At 38.9% G+C, this 18998-nt stretch overlaps 1 protein-coding gene across 1 annotated transcript in view; it reads right to left on the bottom strand.

The window, feature by feature from the left end:
* Window positions 1-18998, bottom strand: part of LOC133970829 (carbonic anhydrase-related protein 10-like) — a 103440-nt gene that overhangs the window by 7341 nt on the left and 77101 nt on the right. Inside the window, exons 4-7 of the mRNA XM_062407887.1 lie at window positions 9004-9189; window positions 6724-6819; window positions 6549-6621; window positions 2269-2423 (exon numbers count right to left, since the gene is read on the bottom strand). Coding sequence (XP_062263871.1) covers window positions 2269-2423; window positions 6549-6621; window positions 6724-6819; window positions 9004-9189 — 510 coding nt within the window. The remainder of the gene's footprint in view (window positions 1-2268; window positions 2424-6548; window positions 6622-6723; window positions 6820-9003; window positions 9190-18998) is intronic.

The raw sequence follows: 18998 nt of genomic DNA, 5'->3' as shown, positions 1-18998 counted from the left end.
ATTTTTATAAAGAGTACCATGGCTGTGAGCTCAGGGGCAATCGCTCTCATCTCATCCATTCTTCATTTGGTGCAGGGTTTAGTAAAGGTTAAAAAACATTATTAACAAAAATAGATAAAATCTCTAAAGCGTGAGCTCTACACTCCCCTTTACTGCAACTCCTGTAAACTGACTCACAATAAAAATAATAAACTTTAAATTAAGGTACTGAATTTATTGATAGATGATATTTGAATTGATAAATAGATAACCTGGAAGAATCAGTTATGGCTGGTATCTGACTCCTTAGATTAACACACCCACCGACTATCACTTAATGATCACACTGTCTGATCCTGTTACTATGACTGTCTGAACACATATAGGAAATATTGGTCTTTATCTATTATTTCGTACATATAAAGTACAATTAAAGATCAAATTAAAAAAAGTGTGACAAGTGTGCGCAAGTGTAAAAGTATACTTTTCATTATTTGACTCTTATACACCAAACAACCAAAGTTTACTTATATGTGAAAATGTTCTTCATATACTTATAAGACCTGTTTCTGGTTTCTCCCACAGACAGGGGAGACAGGTATTTCAGACAAAAGGTAAAGAAAGTTAGGAAAAAAACAACGAACCCCAAAAAAAGAAAAAGAAAGATGAAAGAGGGATTAGAGAGGGTTGAAAAACAAGTGAGAGCAAAGGATGAGTGAAAGCAGAAGTAAACTAGAGTATCATTCAGCGAGAGAATCCCTCTCCCAAGTCCTAAGAGTTCCTGATTGAAAACATATTCAATTCACTACATCACATTCTATATCATTTAGGACGCTTTTATCCAAAGTGACTCCAATAATAATTACATTTAACCATGAGGGTATAAACCCATAACAGCAAGAATCATGTAACTACATTTAGTCTTCAAAAAAGCCAAACTACAAGTGCTACATGTAAGTGCAATATATAAGTGCAACTAAACTTTATCTATTTTAATATAAACACCCAAGTAGACGATGGTGATTGGACATCATCTTCTTAACCAAGGTGTAGTCGGAAGAGATGTGTCTTAGTCTGCAGCTGACTATGTGTAGACTTTCTTCTGCCCTGATGTCATTAGGGAGTTTGTTCAACCATTTGGAGCCAGGACAGCAAACAGGCGTGATTCAGTCGTGGCAAGCTGTCCCTGGCAGTGAAGGAGCAACAAGCTGATTGGCATATGCAGAGCACAGTGGAAGGGCTGGGGTGTATGGTTTAACCAATAACCTGGATGAAGACCGGACCCGTTTACCCATTACGCATGCAACTAGGGTTTTGAAGCAGATACAGGCAGCCAGTGAAGTAATTGGAGGAGCAGACTGTGTTAGAGCACTTTGGTAGTTTGAAGACGAGCTGCTGCATCCTGGATAAGCTGCAGAGGTCGGATGGCACTAGCAGGTAGACCAGCACGGAGGGAGTTGCAATAGTCTAGGCTTGAAATGACTAGGGCCTGGACCAGAACCTGTGCCACCTTCTGACTGAGAAGCATGTATTTACACATTTGGGTTGTTGCAGCGATGTTGGCTATAAGGGAGAGTTGACTGTCGCGTAGATCTGGTTTTCTATTTGGGTCTACACCAGTTTACACACACTCATAAATAGGGTATCAGTCCCCTTAATATAAAAAGCTTATTTAATCACCATATTTAGTCATCCTGACCTAATTATTAGACCAAACCTATTGAAGCACAATTGAATAAAAAAAGAAAGAAACAATTCAGTTAGTCGACTTGCTAAATAAGTACCGCAAAGTCTCACCTGCAGCTTGGTCCTCCTGTTAGTGTTAGTGTTAGTGCCTCTGTGTGAGATGCTTTGGTCAGGAAATGTTTGTTTTTAAAGCTTGTTTGTGTGCTGCACTCTCGGTTGAAGTGCGAGGGCAGACCCAGAGGAACAGGGGTATGAGGATTTGGTCGGATCAAAGCATATTGACCAGTCAAACAGGAGACCAGAGCCCTTATTTGTAGACCTTCAGACTACTGAGAGGCAGTGTAAATGAGCATTTGGATCATTTCCTGTACTCCATGTATATTCACTGCATTCTAGTGTTTACTGGTGCAACCACACAGCCACTTTTATCTAAAATCACTCGTGAAAATGCAGAGGATTTCACTTAAAGGTTATGAGGTCATAATTTGCAATTCAAAATGCCCAGCGCCGGCAAGGATTTCATAAATTGCAGTAATTTTTCGCTCAGCCCCAACAATTTCTGTTATTTTTCCATTCACATTCAGATATCCTGCCTTCACATACCTGCATCTGTGTCACGTAGATGGGCTTGTTGATCAGTATCCATGTGGATGTCTCATAGCAGGGAGGGATGGTGATGGAGCCCTCGTAAGTGATGTAGCGTGTGGTGTCAGGGTAGAGGTCCGCTATGTTCAGGCCCATCAATAAGAACGCATCATCTGAAGAGAGAGAGGACGAGAGAGAGAGAGGAGGTGAGTGTTGAAGTGATGCAGTGCGTTGTGTGCATGTCTTTTATGTTCACACCCATTAACAAGAATGCTCTTAAAAAAGAGGAAATGAATTGTGTGTGTGCGTGTGTTCGTTTGTGTGTGTGTGTCTGTGTGTGTGTGTAATGGAAAAACATTGCGAGTATAAATTTATGATGTTTGGACCTATTAAAAGAAATTGCCTGTCTGAGAAAAAACATATAAATGTTAGTGAAGATACAGAGAGAGAGAGTGTGTGTGTGTGTGTGTGTGTGTGTGTGTGTGTGTGTGTGTGTGTGTGTGTGTGTGTGTGCCTGCCAGTGTGCGTGCTACGTGCCTGTGTGTGTATGTACTTGTCTTAATCAGGACTGTTCACACATTGACATTATGGGACTCACCTCCCATTTGTGGTCAAAAAATATGTTTCCCACAGGCTGAAAACTTCAAGGTTAAAGTAGACTTTTTGTTTCATATTAGTGTACGTCTCCAGATGATTAATATAAGTCACTGGCACTTTCTTCCTCTTCGAAAAAAAATAAGATGCTGCATGTGTTTGTGTGTATATGTGTGTGTAGAGACTGGAGCAGAGATTTAGAAGTTTGCAGTATAGCTGTGAACTAGCTTTTTAAAATGAGTTCCAACTTTGTGTAAATTCAGGGACAGGGACAGGAGTGGCTGAGTGAATCACTGTGCACTGTGCACTGTGCTCTACAGCTCAAGGAAAGATTTGACTCATTTGAAACAGTTAAATGAAATTTGAAAATCAATATGCGGCCTTCAGTGTTAATATTATGGCGATGGCCACAAATAAATCAATGTATGTGAAACACTGAGAAGTGTTAAACTACTTTGTGTTCATTATGAAATTGTAGCAGGACAGAGGATGTCAGCTCAGTCCATCGATGTGGCACAGGACACATTTGCGTTCATACAAATAAACAAATGTGGCCTCAGAATATGGTCTGAGTGATTTCATCTGAAATCTGGCCTTTGGTTCATTCACACCTGAACTTAGAGCTGCCTAGTTATGATTGGATCATGACAGACAAATGTGAACATCTTAAAAGGGTCTATTTGTCAGTAAATAAATGCTACAACTTCAAGACACAAGACACGAGCCAAGACCCTGCACTTTCACTGCTGTCAGATGCTCAGGCAGCAGAGCTGTTCTCACATATCATAATATGTTCACCGTCAACACCAGCTGTCAAATATATATATATATATATATATATATATATATATATATATTTGATATAACAAGATGATAAGTTACAGTGTAAATCATCCATTTCACTCCTGCTATCCTTTTTAAACAGCTGAGTTAAAGAACTACTGTCACACACTGGTCCGCCTCAACTCTGTGAGACACCCTTAACACTGCTCTCAGATGATGTGTCTGGACTTAAGCTATAATTCATACTACATGCAAAGGGTTTTCAAACTAAAATGATCTCTGTCCACAGGAGCGTTTTTGCTCTGTATCAGTTTTAATCCCTGTCCATAACAAACGCATATCACATGACCACTGGCATGAACAGGGCATTAACATGCTGGTTTAAATAGAAAGGAATGTGTGTCCTCTTGGAGACCGGTATTGTCGCAGATTCCTTAAATAATAGCTTGTCAGTTCCACATATAAACTTGTCACATTGTAAACTGCAGAATGTAACTGCACAACAGAAGTTTGCAAAGACAAAGCCTTCAGCATTAAACACAATCAGCCAGGGGTTTTGGGTTTCCAAACATCACCGTTTAAATGCCCAAGAGTTTTCAAAATAAAATGGATCCGGCAGCACTTTCAAATTTCTCAGTTTGAGCAAATCACTAAAGGTCTATATCAAACCAAAATGTAGAGGTGTGGATTAAGCCTTAATTACAACATCGACATCTTTCATATTTATTAGCTTTGCACTACCCCTGGTGTTCGAGCAGCTGTTACATATTAAAACAATCATATACGATAAAACTATTGAAGCACGAATGTAAGAGCCACTAAGCAACCTGCATTTGTTGCTTAGTGGCAACACTGTGTCTGGTCTTTCCCCAAAAAGAGCTAAATCAGGGTAACAAAAAAAGAAAGGAAAGAAAGAAAGAAATTGACTTGTGCTTTCCACAAATTCCCTTCAAAACCTAGGTGAGCACAACTAACACAATTTGTAAAAACTTATTTCAGCAGCTGTTCAGATCAGGCCACTCAGCCTCGGAGAAACTAGGCTGGAACATATTTGCATTAAATAGCATAAATTAATCAGTATAATAAATTAATCAGCATCATAACTACAATGCCATATGACAAATCTATCAACATTAGCAGAGCTACACATCATGAAAAGCACGGCACTCAGTTTCAGAAACAGCCACAGACAGTGGAGCAGTGTTACGTCCCCACAGTCCCCATCAAGGATGTGAGACAAATTATTAAGTATTGTTTTTTTTTAAGTTAATGAAAGCAGCGAAGTGTGATGAGCCTCGAAGAGTTCTGTAACATGCTTGGTAGAGCTGTGCAAAAATATCCATACAGCTGATTATTGATGGTATCAATAGTCCCACCCTTACTATCTATTTACTATTTCTTTCAGGCCTTTCTAATAAATAAATCAATAAAGTTTTTTTAGAAAGCCATCCTCCCAGCAGTGAATTATTCCCTTAAATAGGACAATATGGTGTTTATTTTTGTACAATGTAAATGGCAAGTGCATTATAGTTCAGTGTGTTCACTGCTCAGTGCCACTACTATTTTCATATGATATTTGTGTTAGACTATCAAGGTGATACACAACAAGTTGTATTTTTCACATCCTCTATGCAAACTTAAGAATGGTAAAATGACGGTATGACTCACAATCTGTTTTGTATTACAACATATTGTGATGTATCAAATCGTGACCCATGCATTTTGATACGTGTCGTACTGTGAGGTCCTTGGCAATTCACATGTTTTGGTTTCGATGGATTCATAGAAATCCTGGTCACACGGTAAAATGTGTATAAACACTACACTCAGCCTCTCTGACTCACAGAGCTGCTCCAGGATTTGAGCTGCCGTCATAACAGTGATGATCAAAAAGGTCACGCACAACTCACAGCAGGGACGTGCAAAGATATTTTGGGGGGCCAGGGGCTAAGGTGAGAAAAAGGGCACTTCTCCTAATTAGCAGCGCCACTGCACTGAGGCGGATTACTCTGCAGGTCAACAAGTGACTCTGCTCCTCTGATAGTTTCTAGTCATCACACTGATCTTTATAAATCTGCTGATTTGGCTCTTCTCATCTGCTTGTTGTTCTCATATGGATAATCATAACTCATAATGGAGGTGTTTTTTGTATTTACAGTAAAATATGAGTCACAAAATATTTTGAATCGAGCAGTGAAGTTCCAAATCACAGCCAACAAAATACCCCTCACCTCACCCTCCCCTTTCAAGCATATAAAATAACCTACTTTGACCTTCGGCTAACCGTCCCTAGAGCCCATGTATGGTTTCACTGTACTTTATTGTTGTTTGTGATAATCCCCCCCCAAAAACATAGTTCTGGATATTGTTTTCAAAAGATGCTGATAGATTCTCCTACACAGTGGACCTTATAATGCCGCGTTCAAGACAACTCGGATGTCAAACTTTTTATTAATTTCCCTCCTCTGCTTTGTTTATGTATGCAAGGAGGCTGCACTGGTCCCAGTTAAACTGATACATCACGAGCCAAATAAACATCTGCTTCTCACAGTCAGCCATGTTTGTCTACATTTGACGTCATGCCATATGCAGCATGCACTGGAACGCTTGGAAGTCAGAAATCGGAAAATTTCAAGTCGGTGTATCCGACTTTTGCGTTGTCCGGAACACAGCAAAAGAGTAAGACGTATCGAGAGTAAAATAAACTTGTTATCGTGAAGAATGTGCTCCTGTGAAGTGCAGCCACACACATACATGTGTGTCATCAAAGCAGAATTAACAGAATAATACAACAGAATAATACAACAGAATGACTGTGTGTGTCTGTGTGTGTGTGTGTGTGTGTGAGAGAGTGTGAGAGTGTGTGTGTGTGTGTGTGTGTGTGTGTGTGTGTGTGTGTGTATGAGTTGTGTGCATCTTACGTTTGTAGTTGATTCTGGTGATTGTGTCTCTATTGAGCATTCGGTTGAGGAAGGCGTTGTTGTTTTCAGAGAGCTGGGATATGACAGAGGGAAGAGGATACATTTTTCATCATAAATCACTGTTCAACACACACACACATGCCATTCCACTGTATGACTGGCAGGACATGCTGACCTTAATGAATATGGAAACCACGGCGATGCCATGAGGGCTCTTAGATGCCTCAGTGTAGTTGGCGTACAGATCTTGGTTATAATGAATCAGCTGGACCTGAAAGAAAGACACAATGACACTGAGCATCACAATTTAAATAGAGCAACTCTTAATACTGATCAATGTACAAATATTTTCATTTGTATTATATTATATTATTGAAACCAGTATGATTTAAACATAGTAACCACAAGTCAGCCATTTCATTATGCCACCATCAGCAACCCAATAGTGATGAGCAGTCAGGCTGTCAAGTTTGTTAGGTAGAATAAATACCTCAGGTGGGTGTGGACAATCTTCTTTGTCCGGGTCACCTCAAACACAGGACATTTCAGGCACAACCCTGAATGCTCGGCTGTAAGAGGACAGGACCCTGAAAAAGGCTTGTGCTCTTCTGGATGAAACCCACCATCCCCTTTTCTGTATATATAAGCTGCTCCCATTTGGCTGCAGATATATTCTGGACACAAAGCTACAGAAATCCATTTCTCTGAGCAGCCATTGGTTTAAATTTATTGAAGCCCTGCTTTTACATTTCTATGTAATTATACTTATTTTATATTGCATACACATGGGCAGAAAAGGTCTCTGGTTCATCTCTGGTATCGACTCCACGGAGAAACAACAAAAGACAAACCTGGATTGATCTGTCCAAAAATCCAAGAGGATTCTCCCTACCCCTGTCTAGTGCCCCTGAGCAAGGCACCTTACTCCCCCAACATCTGCTCCCCGTGCGCCGTACATGGTCGTTCACTGCTCTGTGTGTCCTGCACCAGATGCATGAGTGTGTCTGTGCATGTCTCTGCATGTGTGTGGGACAAATAAATGTATCTTAATCTTAATACTCGATCTCTTGTGTTCCTTTGAGGTTTGTGTTGATACTGCTGTACTACAAACTGCAACAGGGACAGTAGATATCCTTGATTCTTGTTCCCTGAAAATTATTAAATATGCTGGACCAACAAAAAACCCAGAAGGAAAAAGGGATTTAAAAGATAACATTTTTTAGAATTTGTATTCAGGAAAAAGGGTTATTTATTGTCTGAACCAGTGGACAGTGGCTTGTGGGTCCACTTCTTTAAAATGGGTCAACTTCTTAAAAATACTATTCCTTCTCAGGATAGCACTATTCTTTAAAATTCCATCTACTTCTTAGTTATTAGCAATACAGTTCATACAATTATACGATACAAGTCACTATGGACACATTGTTTGCTGATAAGTGCACTGTAGCCGTTCTGTGGTATCAGGCTTTCTAGAGTCTAATTAATTTGAGTGTCCTGAATAAGCTCAGAAAAGTAACTGGCCCTTTCAATGCGTTCAGTGTTATTTTCATGTTGGTTTTAATGCACTAAGTGCACTGACTTATTTGAGTGCTTCTTATTTCTTTGAGCTTCAAGCTTCAGTTGTATATTTCTTAGTTTTATATTGTGGTAAAAAATGTAAGGTTCATCATAGTGATATAAATCCATTTACAGGCATAATAGCTGAACATATAGTCCTTGTATTTCTATCAGAGAAACTTACATTTTCCTGTTAACCAGCGCCGAGCTCAATAAAAGAAAAACACACACATAAAACTCAAATCTGCTCATGCAATCATAAATTCACTTTCAGAGGATAATGACTTAAGATACAGTAAATTAAATGACATAGCAATGGCTCTTTAGCAGGAAACGCTCTAGTTCTTTGGCTGCATCCAATGCATATTATTGCCTCCAGTGAGATAACTCTTCTGATGTACTCTTCTGATATAGAATTACAAAAGCAATGTGCACAACAAGAGTATGAAGGATCTTACAAGGTCACAGCTTTGGGTGCCTCTCTGGATATGTTGGATATACAAAGAAAATGCAGTATTTTGATCCCTGACTTGCAACACACAGAAAGGCTCAGGAAATCTCCACCCATCACCAAACTCAACAGAGACACAAAAACATCAGATGTTCCAATGTTGTCAACCTGGTTTGAGTAGCTCTCCGGATGGATAATAAGAAGAGCTTTAAAAACCAGATTGATGACAGTTGAAAAGCACAAATCTTACTGTGAGATGACTGTTAAAGAATAACTAACTGTGTCATGTCGTGTGTGGTAAGTCACAGAGATGAAATAATGATGTAGTCACTAATCCAAATAAGCTGACCAGTTGTTCTGTCTGCCACCAGCAATTATCAGCCTGTAACAGTTCATTGCTCTGTTGTTGACCTGCGTGCACATGTGTAATTTCTCCGTGTCTCTCACCTCTCCAGGAAAGCCCTGCCCATTGAGGAGATGCTCGGAACCCTGGGAGTCCTCGCTCCCAAAGTGGAGGCGGACCTCTTCAAGCCGGTAGCTGTAACCCAGCGGGCCCCCCGAGATGTTCACCAGGTGGGCTTTGTCGGGCCGCAGGGACACATGCTTCCCTGTGTTGTACATGGTGCCTCCCATCTACAGAGAAATAGACGGAGAGAGAGATGGAAATAAATATATGGCTGCAATTTCTCTGTGCTCCAGAAAAGCTAATTCATTTTAAAATTAAATTAAATAAGCAGTGTTGAGTCGCTGTAATTGTCTTGTCGGAGGAATTGACTGGGATCAAATTTGATCACTTTCAAGTCGTAAGTCCAGTCACGTCTCCGATATGTCAAATCTAACATCAGAAAATCCCAAATTAAATCTCAAATCCTTAATTTCTCAAGCCATAAAACGAAAGAGACTTCATTTGGAAAAATCTCATCCTGCTTTCAGTTACTTCCTGACACTTTACCTTGTTGAATCTGCTCAGTTCATGTGACTCGTGCCACTATTGGCTGTCAAAACTGTGCTGCAGCAGGCTGATCACAAATCAGCATATTAAAATCGATGGCACGAGCATCAAACAAGCCTCTGATTGAATGAAACCCAGCTTAAACAGTAACCCATGTTAGTCTGGTGTCAGACAAATAAAAAAGGGTTATTTAACAACAGCTCGCTGCTTGGCTCCAAGGATGGTATAGAATGACATTTTACAGCCTGTAATGGAATTTAATAAAAGTTGGTAAACCCATCTCAGGATAACGAGTTATAACTCTGGTAATCCCCTGACCAATAGCTGTTACAAATCACATTGCAATTTCTTGCAATCTGGCTAGCATGCTGAGATAATCAGGTAAGGATGCACGATGAGCCAATCAGGTAAGCAATGCAATGCTAGACTTTAAATAAAGCAATGCTGTTCCTAAGTGTAGCTTCACAGTTCCATTAGCCTTTAGCATTGCTTTTCCTTGTGTAAAGTGCCAAAAAATGAACATATAAGAATTGCTAACTACTTTTCAAGACTTGAAAAGTCAGAGACGGTCTATTTCTACTGAGGCAGTACAGACAATAAACTGTCATTGTTGCTTTAGTTATAATCTTTATTTTATTTTATCTTTATTATTTTTTATCATTTTGTAAGGTAGTGTAACATGTGCCTATTACAGACTCCTTTACCCTAATTCCCAGAGTGAGTCATGGTGATGTGGGAAATCCAATTGCCTCCAGCGTTTGCTGCACCATGGCTCAGTTATATAACTATACCAGTTGACAAAGTGCAGAATTGAAACAGTAGGGTGTGTGTTGATGTACGACAAGGTTAACCTCCACTACTTTTAATATTTCCTATGGAGGCTTAAGTGGAACAACAGGACACTTCTGCTTTTCACTCTGCATATTAATGTCATGTTATACTCAAGGCAGTGTATGCTGTCAGCGCTGAAAAAAACCAAGTGCTGTCTTGGTTTTTATTTCATGAAGGAGAAAATGAAAATGTGCATATCATATTTAACTGAATTAATATGTAATGGTCCTGGAAACCTCTTTAGACTGATCCATGGACCTCTTGAAGGGCTTACGCTGTCCTACTTCACACACAGCCAGCCAACCACAAAGGGAGCCCACAAGGCTGCAGCTTAATCAGCAACTCCTGCTGTGGCTGCAACAGAAATAGTTAGCACTAATGTTAACCTTGAACTCGAGTCCAATTTGAACATTCACAATAAGTCTGCTTTGTCCACTTTTCTCAAATTCTTTCGGTGACTTTCAAGGTGAAGTAAAATGCGTCAGAGAGGGGTAAAGCGTCGCGTTTTAGTTCCCTTGGCTGTACACCATATATCATACTGCAGTCCTGGAAAGAGAGTGGGAATAAAGATCTTTCCTAGAGATTTGCCCACCCATACAGTGACACTTTACATATTTTGTTTGTAGAATGATTCATGGAATAGGGACGTCAACATTCATATAGTTGTCTAATGTTAGAATTGTTATTTACACCGGGTTACATTTGATTCTTTGGTGATTGTTTGAGTCAAAGAACACAAACAAAGGCTGTATGAAAGAAAACTGAGCATTAATAAATGGGATAACTGGTGTTAATTGCAGGTCAGTTTGCACAATCACTGCAGTGATGGAAGTTTAAGGGCATAACAATTTGCTTCAGGCTCTGTTCAATGGTTCATATGGTGAGTAAAATCCAGGGCATACACAGCTGGATTAATTAAAACAGAAGTGTATCTGTTCTGTCAGTTGCACAGACGAGTGCAGAACATGTCTGGAGCACCTCTGGCTAAGACACAATATTGTGTTTACTGTCTTTCATGTTTTAACAAGGCTTAAGCTAAGACCTAAGACTTGGTGTCATGAACAGAACTAGATAAAAGTGTCCTAAAGCAAGCGACAAACACTAAATCAAAATCTATATGGAAAGCATCTGGGGGATATGCATACTCTTCACATGCTGTAAATACCACAATCAGGCAATGCCTACTTTCATCAATCATTTCATAATGATGTCATCTACTATATGATTTAAAATCTTATTTACTGTTTCTCCGCCCTTTGCTTTGTTCTTGCATTCTTATACAACACATTCCTCTGCATTTCTAACACACATAGGACAAATAAAGCAATTCTGTTTGCGTGGATTAAAACAGGTTCTCCTATTGCTCACAGTAATTGTCACTTTCGCACAATGCCCCCTGGCAATTCTCATAAACCATTAATGCACATTACCTGCATACAAACCATATTCATTATACATTTTTTATGATGTTTGCTATATTCACATATTCATTAGTGCTGTTCGTATATAATAAATTAGGGGAAAGCACTCAGCCACAGTTTAATAATGACATGCCACTGCTGGGGTGGGATGAAATTAAGCCATTACTCACCAGCCGGAATTCTATTCACAGGATAATCCTTAAAGAAAACTGTTTTAATGAGGATTAAACATCTAAAAAAGTGATTTCACTCCTCCTTGTGATTCAAAGACAGGTCCTGCTACAAACAGCACAGAGGCTGAGCACAAGACATATTTACAGTTTTTCTCAATTGCTTTGGCTCATTTCACGAAACAGAAATGACATTCTCAGAGCTCTAAGTGCAATTGGCAAAATAGCCCATATGGTTCAGCACAACTACATAGATCACCTTCAAAAGGTCATATCTCACCCAAAACAGTTAACTCAAGTTTCAAAACCAAATCATTTTCTCATATGAATAGTCAGTGCCCCCAAAATGAAAATTTCCTTCTCGATTGCTGTGGCTCATCTCTCAGAAAAAGCAGGACATTCTCAAAGTTTTAAATACATTTGCCAAAATAACATAGATGGTTCAGCAAATCTCCATAGCAAAACTAAATCCTTTTCTCATACAAATAGTCAGTGCCCCCAAAATGAAAAGTCCCTTTGGCATTGTTTAAACACTACAGGTCAAAATGTTTAGATGTTTTGTCAGTATGGCAGTGGACCATAGAAATATCCCTCATGTGCACAATTCAATCTTTGAACAGTTCTTGAATGGTCACTGAATGGTTACAGTAGATGTTTTCTTTCCAGAATATTATGTGTATCAAACAGAAAAAAGATTTATTCAAGGTTTCACATTAAATATGTTTACTGAACTCATACTGCCATGGAAATTGTTACAGTAATTGCCATACATCGTGCTTATAGTAACAGAAAATGTGTACAGCACAATATACTGTCAAACAATAAGGACATCAAAACTAAAATTTGGTATAGTGAGATACGACCTTTTGAAGGTGATCTATGTAGTTGTGCTGAACCATATGGGCTTTTTTGCCAATTGCACTTAGAGCTCTGAGAATGTCATTTCTGTTTTTCGTGAAATGAGCCAAAGCAATTGAGAAAAACTGTAAACTTACTGTGTGATTGGTGATCAGATGTGTGAAACTCAACCTTGATTACTAAAGTTCTAGTTGCACCTGAAAATTAAGCCGATGATCAAAGATATCCTTATTACAGTATATACCATGATGTTTTTCATGGTATTATGTGCCTGTACGATTTTGACAGTGGCGTGAACTATTGTGCAGGTGATGATGTACACAATGAAATTATGCCAACATGTTCTGCAGAGAACAACAACTTGACTGAGAAGCAACAGTCAGTTTTGACCAGCAATATATATTCAATTGGTAATGGGCTAACTGAAGGCAATTGTACCTAACCGTTTGCAAAGATGTGCTAAATCATTTGAAATTTGTGCAAGCTGTTGGAAATTGTACTTGTCATTGCAAGGATGTGCTAATACAATTGCAATTTGATTAAAGGAATGAGATATTCCAATCTGTTGAACAAGTGCCCAGTGGTTTGGAGGTTTGCACGTGTTGTTTTGAGAATGTCATTTCTGTTTCGTGAAATGAGCCAAAGCAATGGAGAATAACGTTAATGTAGCAGGTTTCATGTAAGAACATTTTACGATTTTTTTCCTTAAGGCTCTCCTACTTTTTGACTTGTTTGTACAAGTGTTCTAAGTTGGATTTAGCAAACAATGCTGTAAATTGTTTGTTTCAACCTGATGAATGCCATCTGTTCCTGTTGAGTTGTGTATTTTAGAGATAAGCTGTAAAATGTTAGCTGTTCTGATTTAGCCACAGTAATGCCGAACCAAGAGCACAGTCTCAATAGCGACAGCAATAATTTTCAGAAATCCCAAAAGTCCGAAATGAGAAAACATTTCTACAGCTGTGTACGTAGTTAATATACATACATTTAATTATAAGTGATTTTACACTGTCACTGTTCTAATTCAGCATGTTCACCTTGACATCTACCTGTGTAAAGACCCTGGGGTAGCCATAGCTGAAAGACATTTCGACTGGCCCCAAATGACCTGATTATACATTTCAGTTCCATTATTGTCCTGTCTTCACCAAAGAAGCAGCCAATACTTGAGAGCTGAAATGATTATTTACTGACAAAAAATTAGGTGTCAACAATGTTGTTTGTCAATTTATCCGAAAAAACAAACCAAAAACATTCACAGGTACCAGCTTTTAAAAACGTTAAGACCTTCCACTTTTTATGGTTGTAAACACAACACTTATGGCTTTCTGTCAAAAAAACAAATTTGAGTGTGTTAACTTAACCTTCAGGGATTAACGATGGGCATTTACAAACATTGTATAGACCAAACAGTCAAATCAATTATTCATGAAAATAACTGTCAAATGCACTGAAAATAAAAATACAATTTGGTTGGAATCTTACAGCCCAAACAGATTGCAACAACTTTACGATTGGTGGACTAGGTGCAATTACCTTTACCTGAAGTGCAAATGGAGCCCAATGGTGAGATGCAGTTCTGTAGACCAGAACACTTGGTTTAGTGCTAGTGTTTAGTACTAAAGTATGTAAACAATGGAAAGAGGATTGCGCAATAATATCTTGATTTCTGCTGAGGCTGCAGATTGTCGAGTCAGTTTTTGGCATCAACAACACTAATCCATGGAGCCAACCTGCCTCATGTCAACAGTCTGGGCTGCTGGTGGTGGCCTTTGGGCCCCTTACAGTCAACAGATGTTTGTCACAGTCTAAACGAGTACTGTTGCTTACCACAATAATGCCTTGATGGCTATTATCTTTTCATGGCATCTTCCAGCATTATAACGTTCCATGTCACAACGAAAAAGCCTTAAACTGGTTTCATGAACACAAGAGTGAACACATCAGCTTCAGTGCCATTTGATATGTGGTAGAACAGGAGATCAGCAGCTTGACTGTGCAGCTGACAAATCTGCAGAAATTATGAGATGCACTCAAGTCAACATGGAAACAGATCTCAAAGGAAGGTTTCCAACCTCATTTAGACTCAATGACTTGAAGAACTGAGGCAGTATCCACAGATGAGCAACATAGAACTTAACAGCGCTTGTGATTTTTCATATCTTTTAACAAAACTGCATTGGATGACAGGGTTGTTGCACAGCAGTTGGGATTTGGCAATTGTGCATGGGAGCTCCCTGCACTGGATTGAGGAAAAACAATCAAACATACTCCCTGTAATTGAATACAAACAGGTTAAAGCTGTTTGATGTGAAAACCCAACCAGAGTCATAGAAATCTTCAAAGCCTTCATCTGTTTTCTGTCAAACATATTATAGAATCAAATATTTGTGGAGAGAGCATAAATGCAGGTGGGTGAACAGAGAGAAGGACACACAACATAGGGGGGGGTAAAAAAAAAAAGGTTAGAGGAAAATAACTGATATACTTGATCATTGCAGTTCACATTGGATGAAACTATCAACTGAACCAGACATGGGCAAAGTACGGCCCGTTGGGCTCTTTAATCCGGCCCGCCGAACTTGTTCAAATATAAATATATAAAGTATAAAGGACACATGATCTCCCTTCACTTTTTCACTTTGCCCTTTGAGCCCTTCTGTAAAATTATCGGATCAAGGAAATGAAAAGTGGACGATGAGTGCCGAGTGTTTACATGGAGTGGACAACAAAATACTTTTTCACTGAAGTCCAATCGAAGGCTGTATGCCTGATATGCCGAGAAACTGTCGCAGTTTTCAAGGAGTACAACATCCGCCGTCACTTTGCTACGAAGCATGCTAACTACGCTAGAAAGCAGTCAACGCAAGAACGGGCGGCTACGGCTCAGAGGTTGGCACCTAATTTACAGACAGTGGCATTCGAAATAGCAAAGGCTAGCAAGCCTTTATCTGAAGGCGGGTTTTGTTAAATTGCCTTGCAAATAAATGCTAAGCTACTTGTTAAAGGCCAACTCCATTCATGTAATGATTTTTCCATGTCATTTATATTAGTTCACAAAAACACATCCATCTGGTCCATCCATCTGTTCCTGGCCTGGCCCCTCTGTCAAATTTTAGAAACCATTGTGGCCCGCGAGTTAAAAAGTTTGCCCACCCCTGAACTAAACACATTATTTCTTCTCCTTTTCCTGAGCGGAACAATCTGACCATTGGGTGTATTGAAGGGTTTCTCCACAAGTATTGCACTTTCACCACTGGGGGGGCGGCTGTGGGTCAAGAGGTAGAGCAGGTTCTCCACTAACCAGAGGGTTGGCGGCTCAATTTCGTACCCCTCTATTCCGCTGGCCTAAGTGTCCTTGAGCTTGACAGCTGTGCCGGCAGTGAATTGTCTGTAGTGGAGATGTGCCACACCTAGATGAACTCTAAAAAGGTTTGTGTGAATGGGTGAAAGACGTGGTTCACAGCACAATAATGAATAGTGATAATTATCTTTCAGCACAGTTTCAATGACTATCTCTTCTAAATGTCACAGACATAAACATTTGCAACACTTCCTGAAGCCTAACCGTTTCAAAATAAGAGCACTCAAGCATTTCAGTTGACTGTATCTTTTCGTTTACAAATGTTTTTTATGCAGGAGTGGAAAACGCACAGCTTCATACTGTATAGTGCTGGTATTTAAAGACTACTGTTATACATTGAAATATGGTAGTTATACAAGAAACCTCACAAAGGCTTCAGTTATATTAAAAGTTAACTAAGAGCCACATTTTTTTTCTTTTAAGCCATAATCACATCACCTGAAGGACATAGATAGACATAGATATACTTTTTCTGGTAAACACGTATGTTGATCAAACTCCTCACACACAGGTTGTAATGCAGGCTTTTATATTTTACTTTAAATGGAACTGTGCTCTAAATCCAGCTATGCTACAGAAATGAAGACATGCAGTAGTTATGAAGCCATACAGTAGTTTTCAAATTTCTCTCGATTTTAACCATGTCTTGTTATAATTGGCTTCAGCCTGCTCCCTCTGCCTGTTACCAACCACTGCCAGTGAGTGTATTAAAACATGTGTTATCCAATCTGTAATGTATACAACGAAACCCCTGTGTGTTTTTAAGTTTAAGTGTGAGGTGTTTGATGTTAAAAGGGAGTTTTTCTTCCCCGTTGTTTTTAATGTTATTATGTCTTCACCTTACTCTGTAAACTGAATTAAATTGAACCACTCAGATAGTGCAATGGACGACCTCTAAAAGTGGATCATAATTGTGTTATTTATGTAAATAACTTGATTATGATTCCTTGCCAGGGAAAACAGAACGGTAAGTGCTTCTGATTTGGCACAAGGTTTATCTGTGCAAATTGGTGTTTTAGTGATTGATCAGAGTGAAGGACTTTTCATCAAGTAAACAGACCACATCCAAGAAGGAAACCATTGCTCACAAAACAGAATAAAACTGTGAGATAAAACAAACCTTGCCAAAGTGCATGAAAATAAGTCTGGTGTTGGCAGGAAATTATTTGGTCAGATGAAACCAAAATAAATCTGTTTGGATCAGATGGAGTCCAACATGTTTGCTGTGGCCAGGACTAACACTGTGACTATGTAGTGCCAACTGTGTATGGGGGAGTGTGCTAATATAGGGCTGCGTGAGTTTAAAAGGTGTGGAGATGACATGCATACAAAAGTTAATCATTTGGAGATACCCTCAATAATATTCTGGTGAAACTCCATCTATTCATATATAGTTTGCATACTTCTACTTTTATCTAAGTGAAGACACTAACCTAACCTAACCATCAAAACTAAATGCTTGACCTTTACCCTAACCTCAACCTACTTTAACCCTAAAACCAAGTCTTAACCCTGAAATAGGTCATTGTAAGTGGGTCAGAAAGTGAGAACTAACCATAATATCCTCATACACACACCAACACACACATACACAGTATTTGGATCACCAAACTTTGATTAACAACTCCTGCTCTTCCATGATAATCTGTGAGTTGCAGTGCACTCGAGCATCAGTTTAGACAAATATCGGTCACATTTGTATATAATAAAGGCACCAAGCCTTTAATAAAACCTTTACTAAAATGCTTGTATAAATGAATCATATTTCACCAGCGCAAAATATGTTAAATACCATGAATCCTGAGTTCATCCCAAATTATACAATGCACACTTTTTTAATTGGGGAATTTGTGTCATGAACTTTTGTGGCAGTGAGTCTTATTATAGCCTTGAATTATAAAGTCAAGCAGCAATTTATAGACAATGTTGCTTCCTATCTGAATCCCACTTATCTCACCCGGAGGGATCTCAGAGCACCTCCAGTGTTGCAATGGTACATTTCTGGATCTGGGGCACAGTTCCCTGAATGTTGGTGCTTTCCCTCATATGTGCTTTGTCCTCAGAACTGAGATATCCCAGACCCATTTGTTAATGCTGGAATCTGGCATTACCAAGCTTGTAACTACTGAATCAGGTTGAACATTGGTGCCAGGGTCACTAACGAAGAAAATCAAACATTAACCCTCACAAAATGGTCACAAATTCACATTTAAAAATATCATGAAATATGGTGTATTAACAGCAGCAGTAACACTAAATAACTCATTTAGGGTACCCTAATACAATGACCCTTTTCCCCACAATGCTTATTTCCATTTGGAATATAGTAACATAACTTGTAGACTTTTTTTTTTCTGAGAACAATGATGAAATGCCAATTCTTTTTATTATTATAGGATTAATTAGACGTTTTGTGATTTATAGATACAGCTCTCTGTCACTCCTTTTCTTGGGAGAAATAGTTTATAATAAACACATCATTTAATTTATTTAGTACAGCCTATGCTCATTTTTGTAGCTGCTGATATTTGAATTAGCAGGATGAAATGATGATGTATATAAGAAACAAAATAGAGAATTATATTAACATATACACGGTAATATGTTTTTTGTACTTGATGCTTATGTTTCTCCCGAGTAGCCAGTGGCAATCAAAAGGAAACCGATGGGAGAGAGCAGTGCTGCCTTATATAATTATTGGAATGTGATGGATTGTTATTGATTAAATTCAGATGTTGTAATATAAAGGAGAAATACCAGCCTCAAAAAACATCAGAATACAACACAAGAAGGAATAATTGAAAGAGGAACAGACACTGACAAAGAGAACAAATCAGGAATCAGTC

The sequence above is a fragment of the Platichthys flesus genome, chromosome 16 (assembly GCF_949316205.1).
Source record: "Platichthys flesus chromosome 16, fPlaFle2.1, whole genome shotgun sequence".
NCBI lineage: Eukaryota > Metazoa > Chordata > Actinopteri > Pleuronectiformes > Pleuronectidae > Platichthys > Platichthys flesus.
This window is presented reverse-complemented; position numbering and strand designations above follow the sequence as displayed.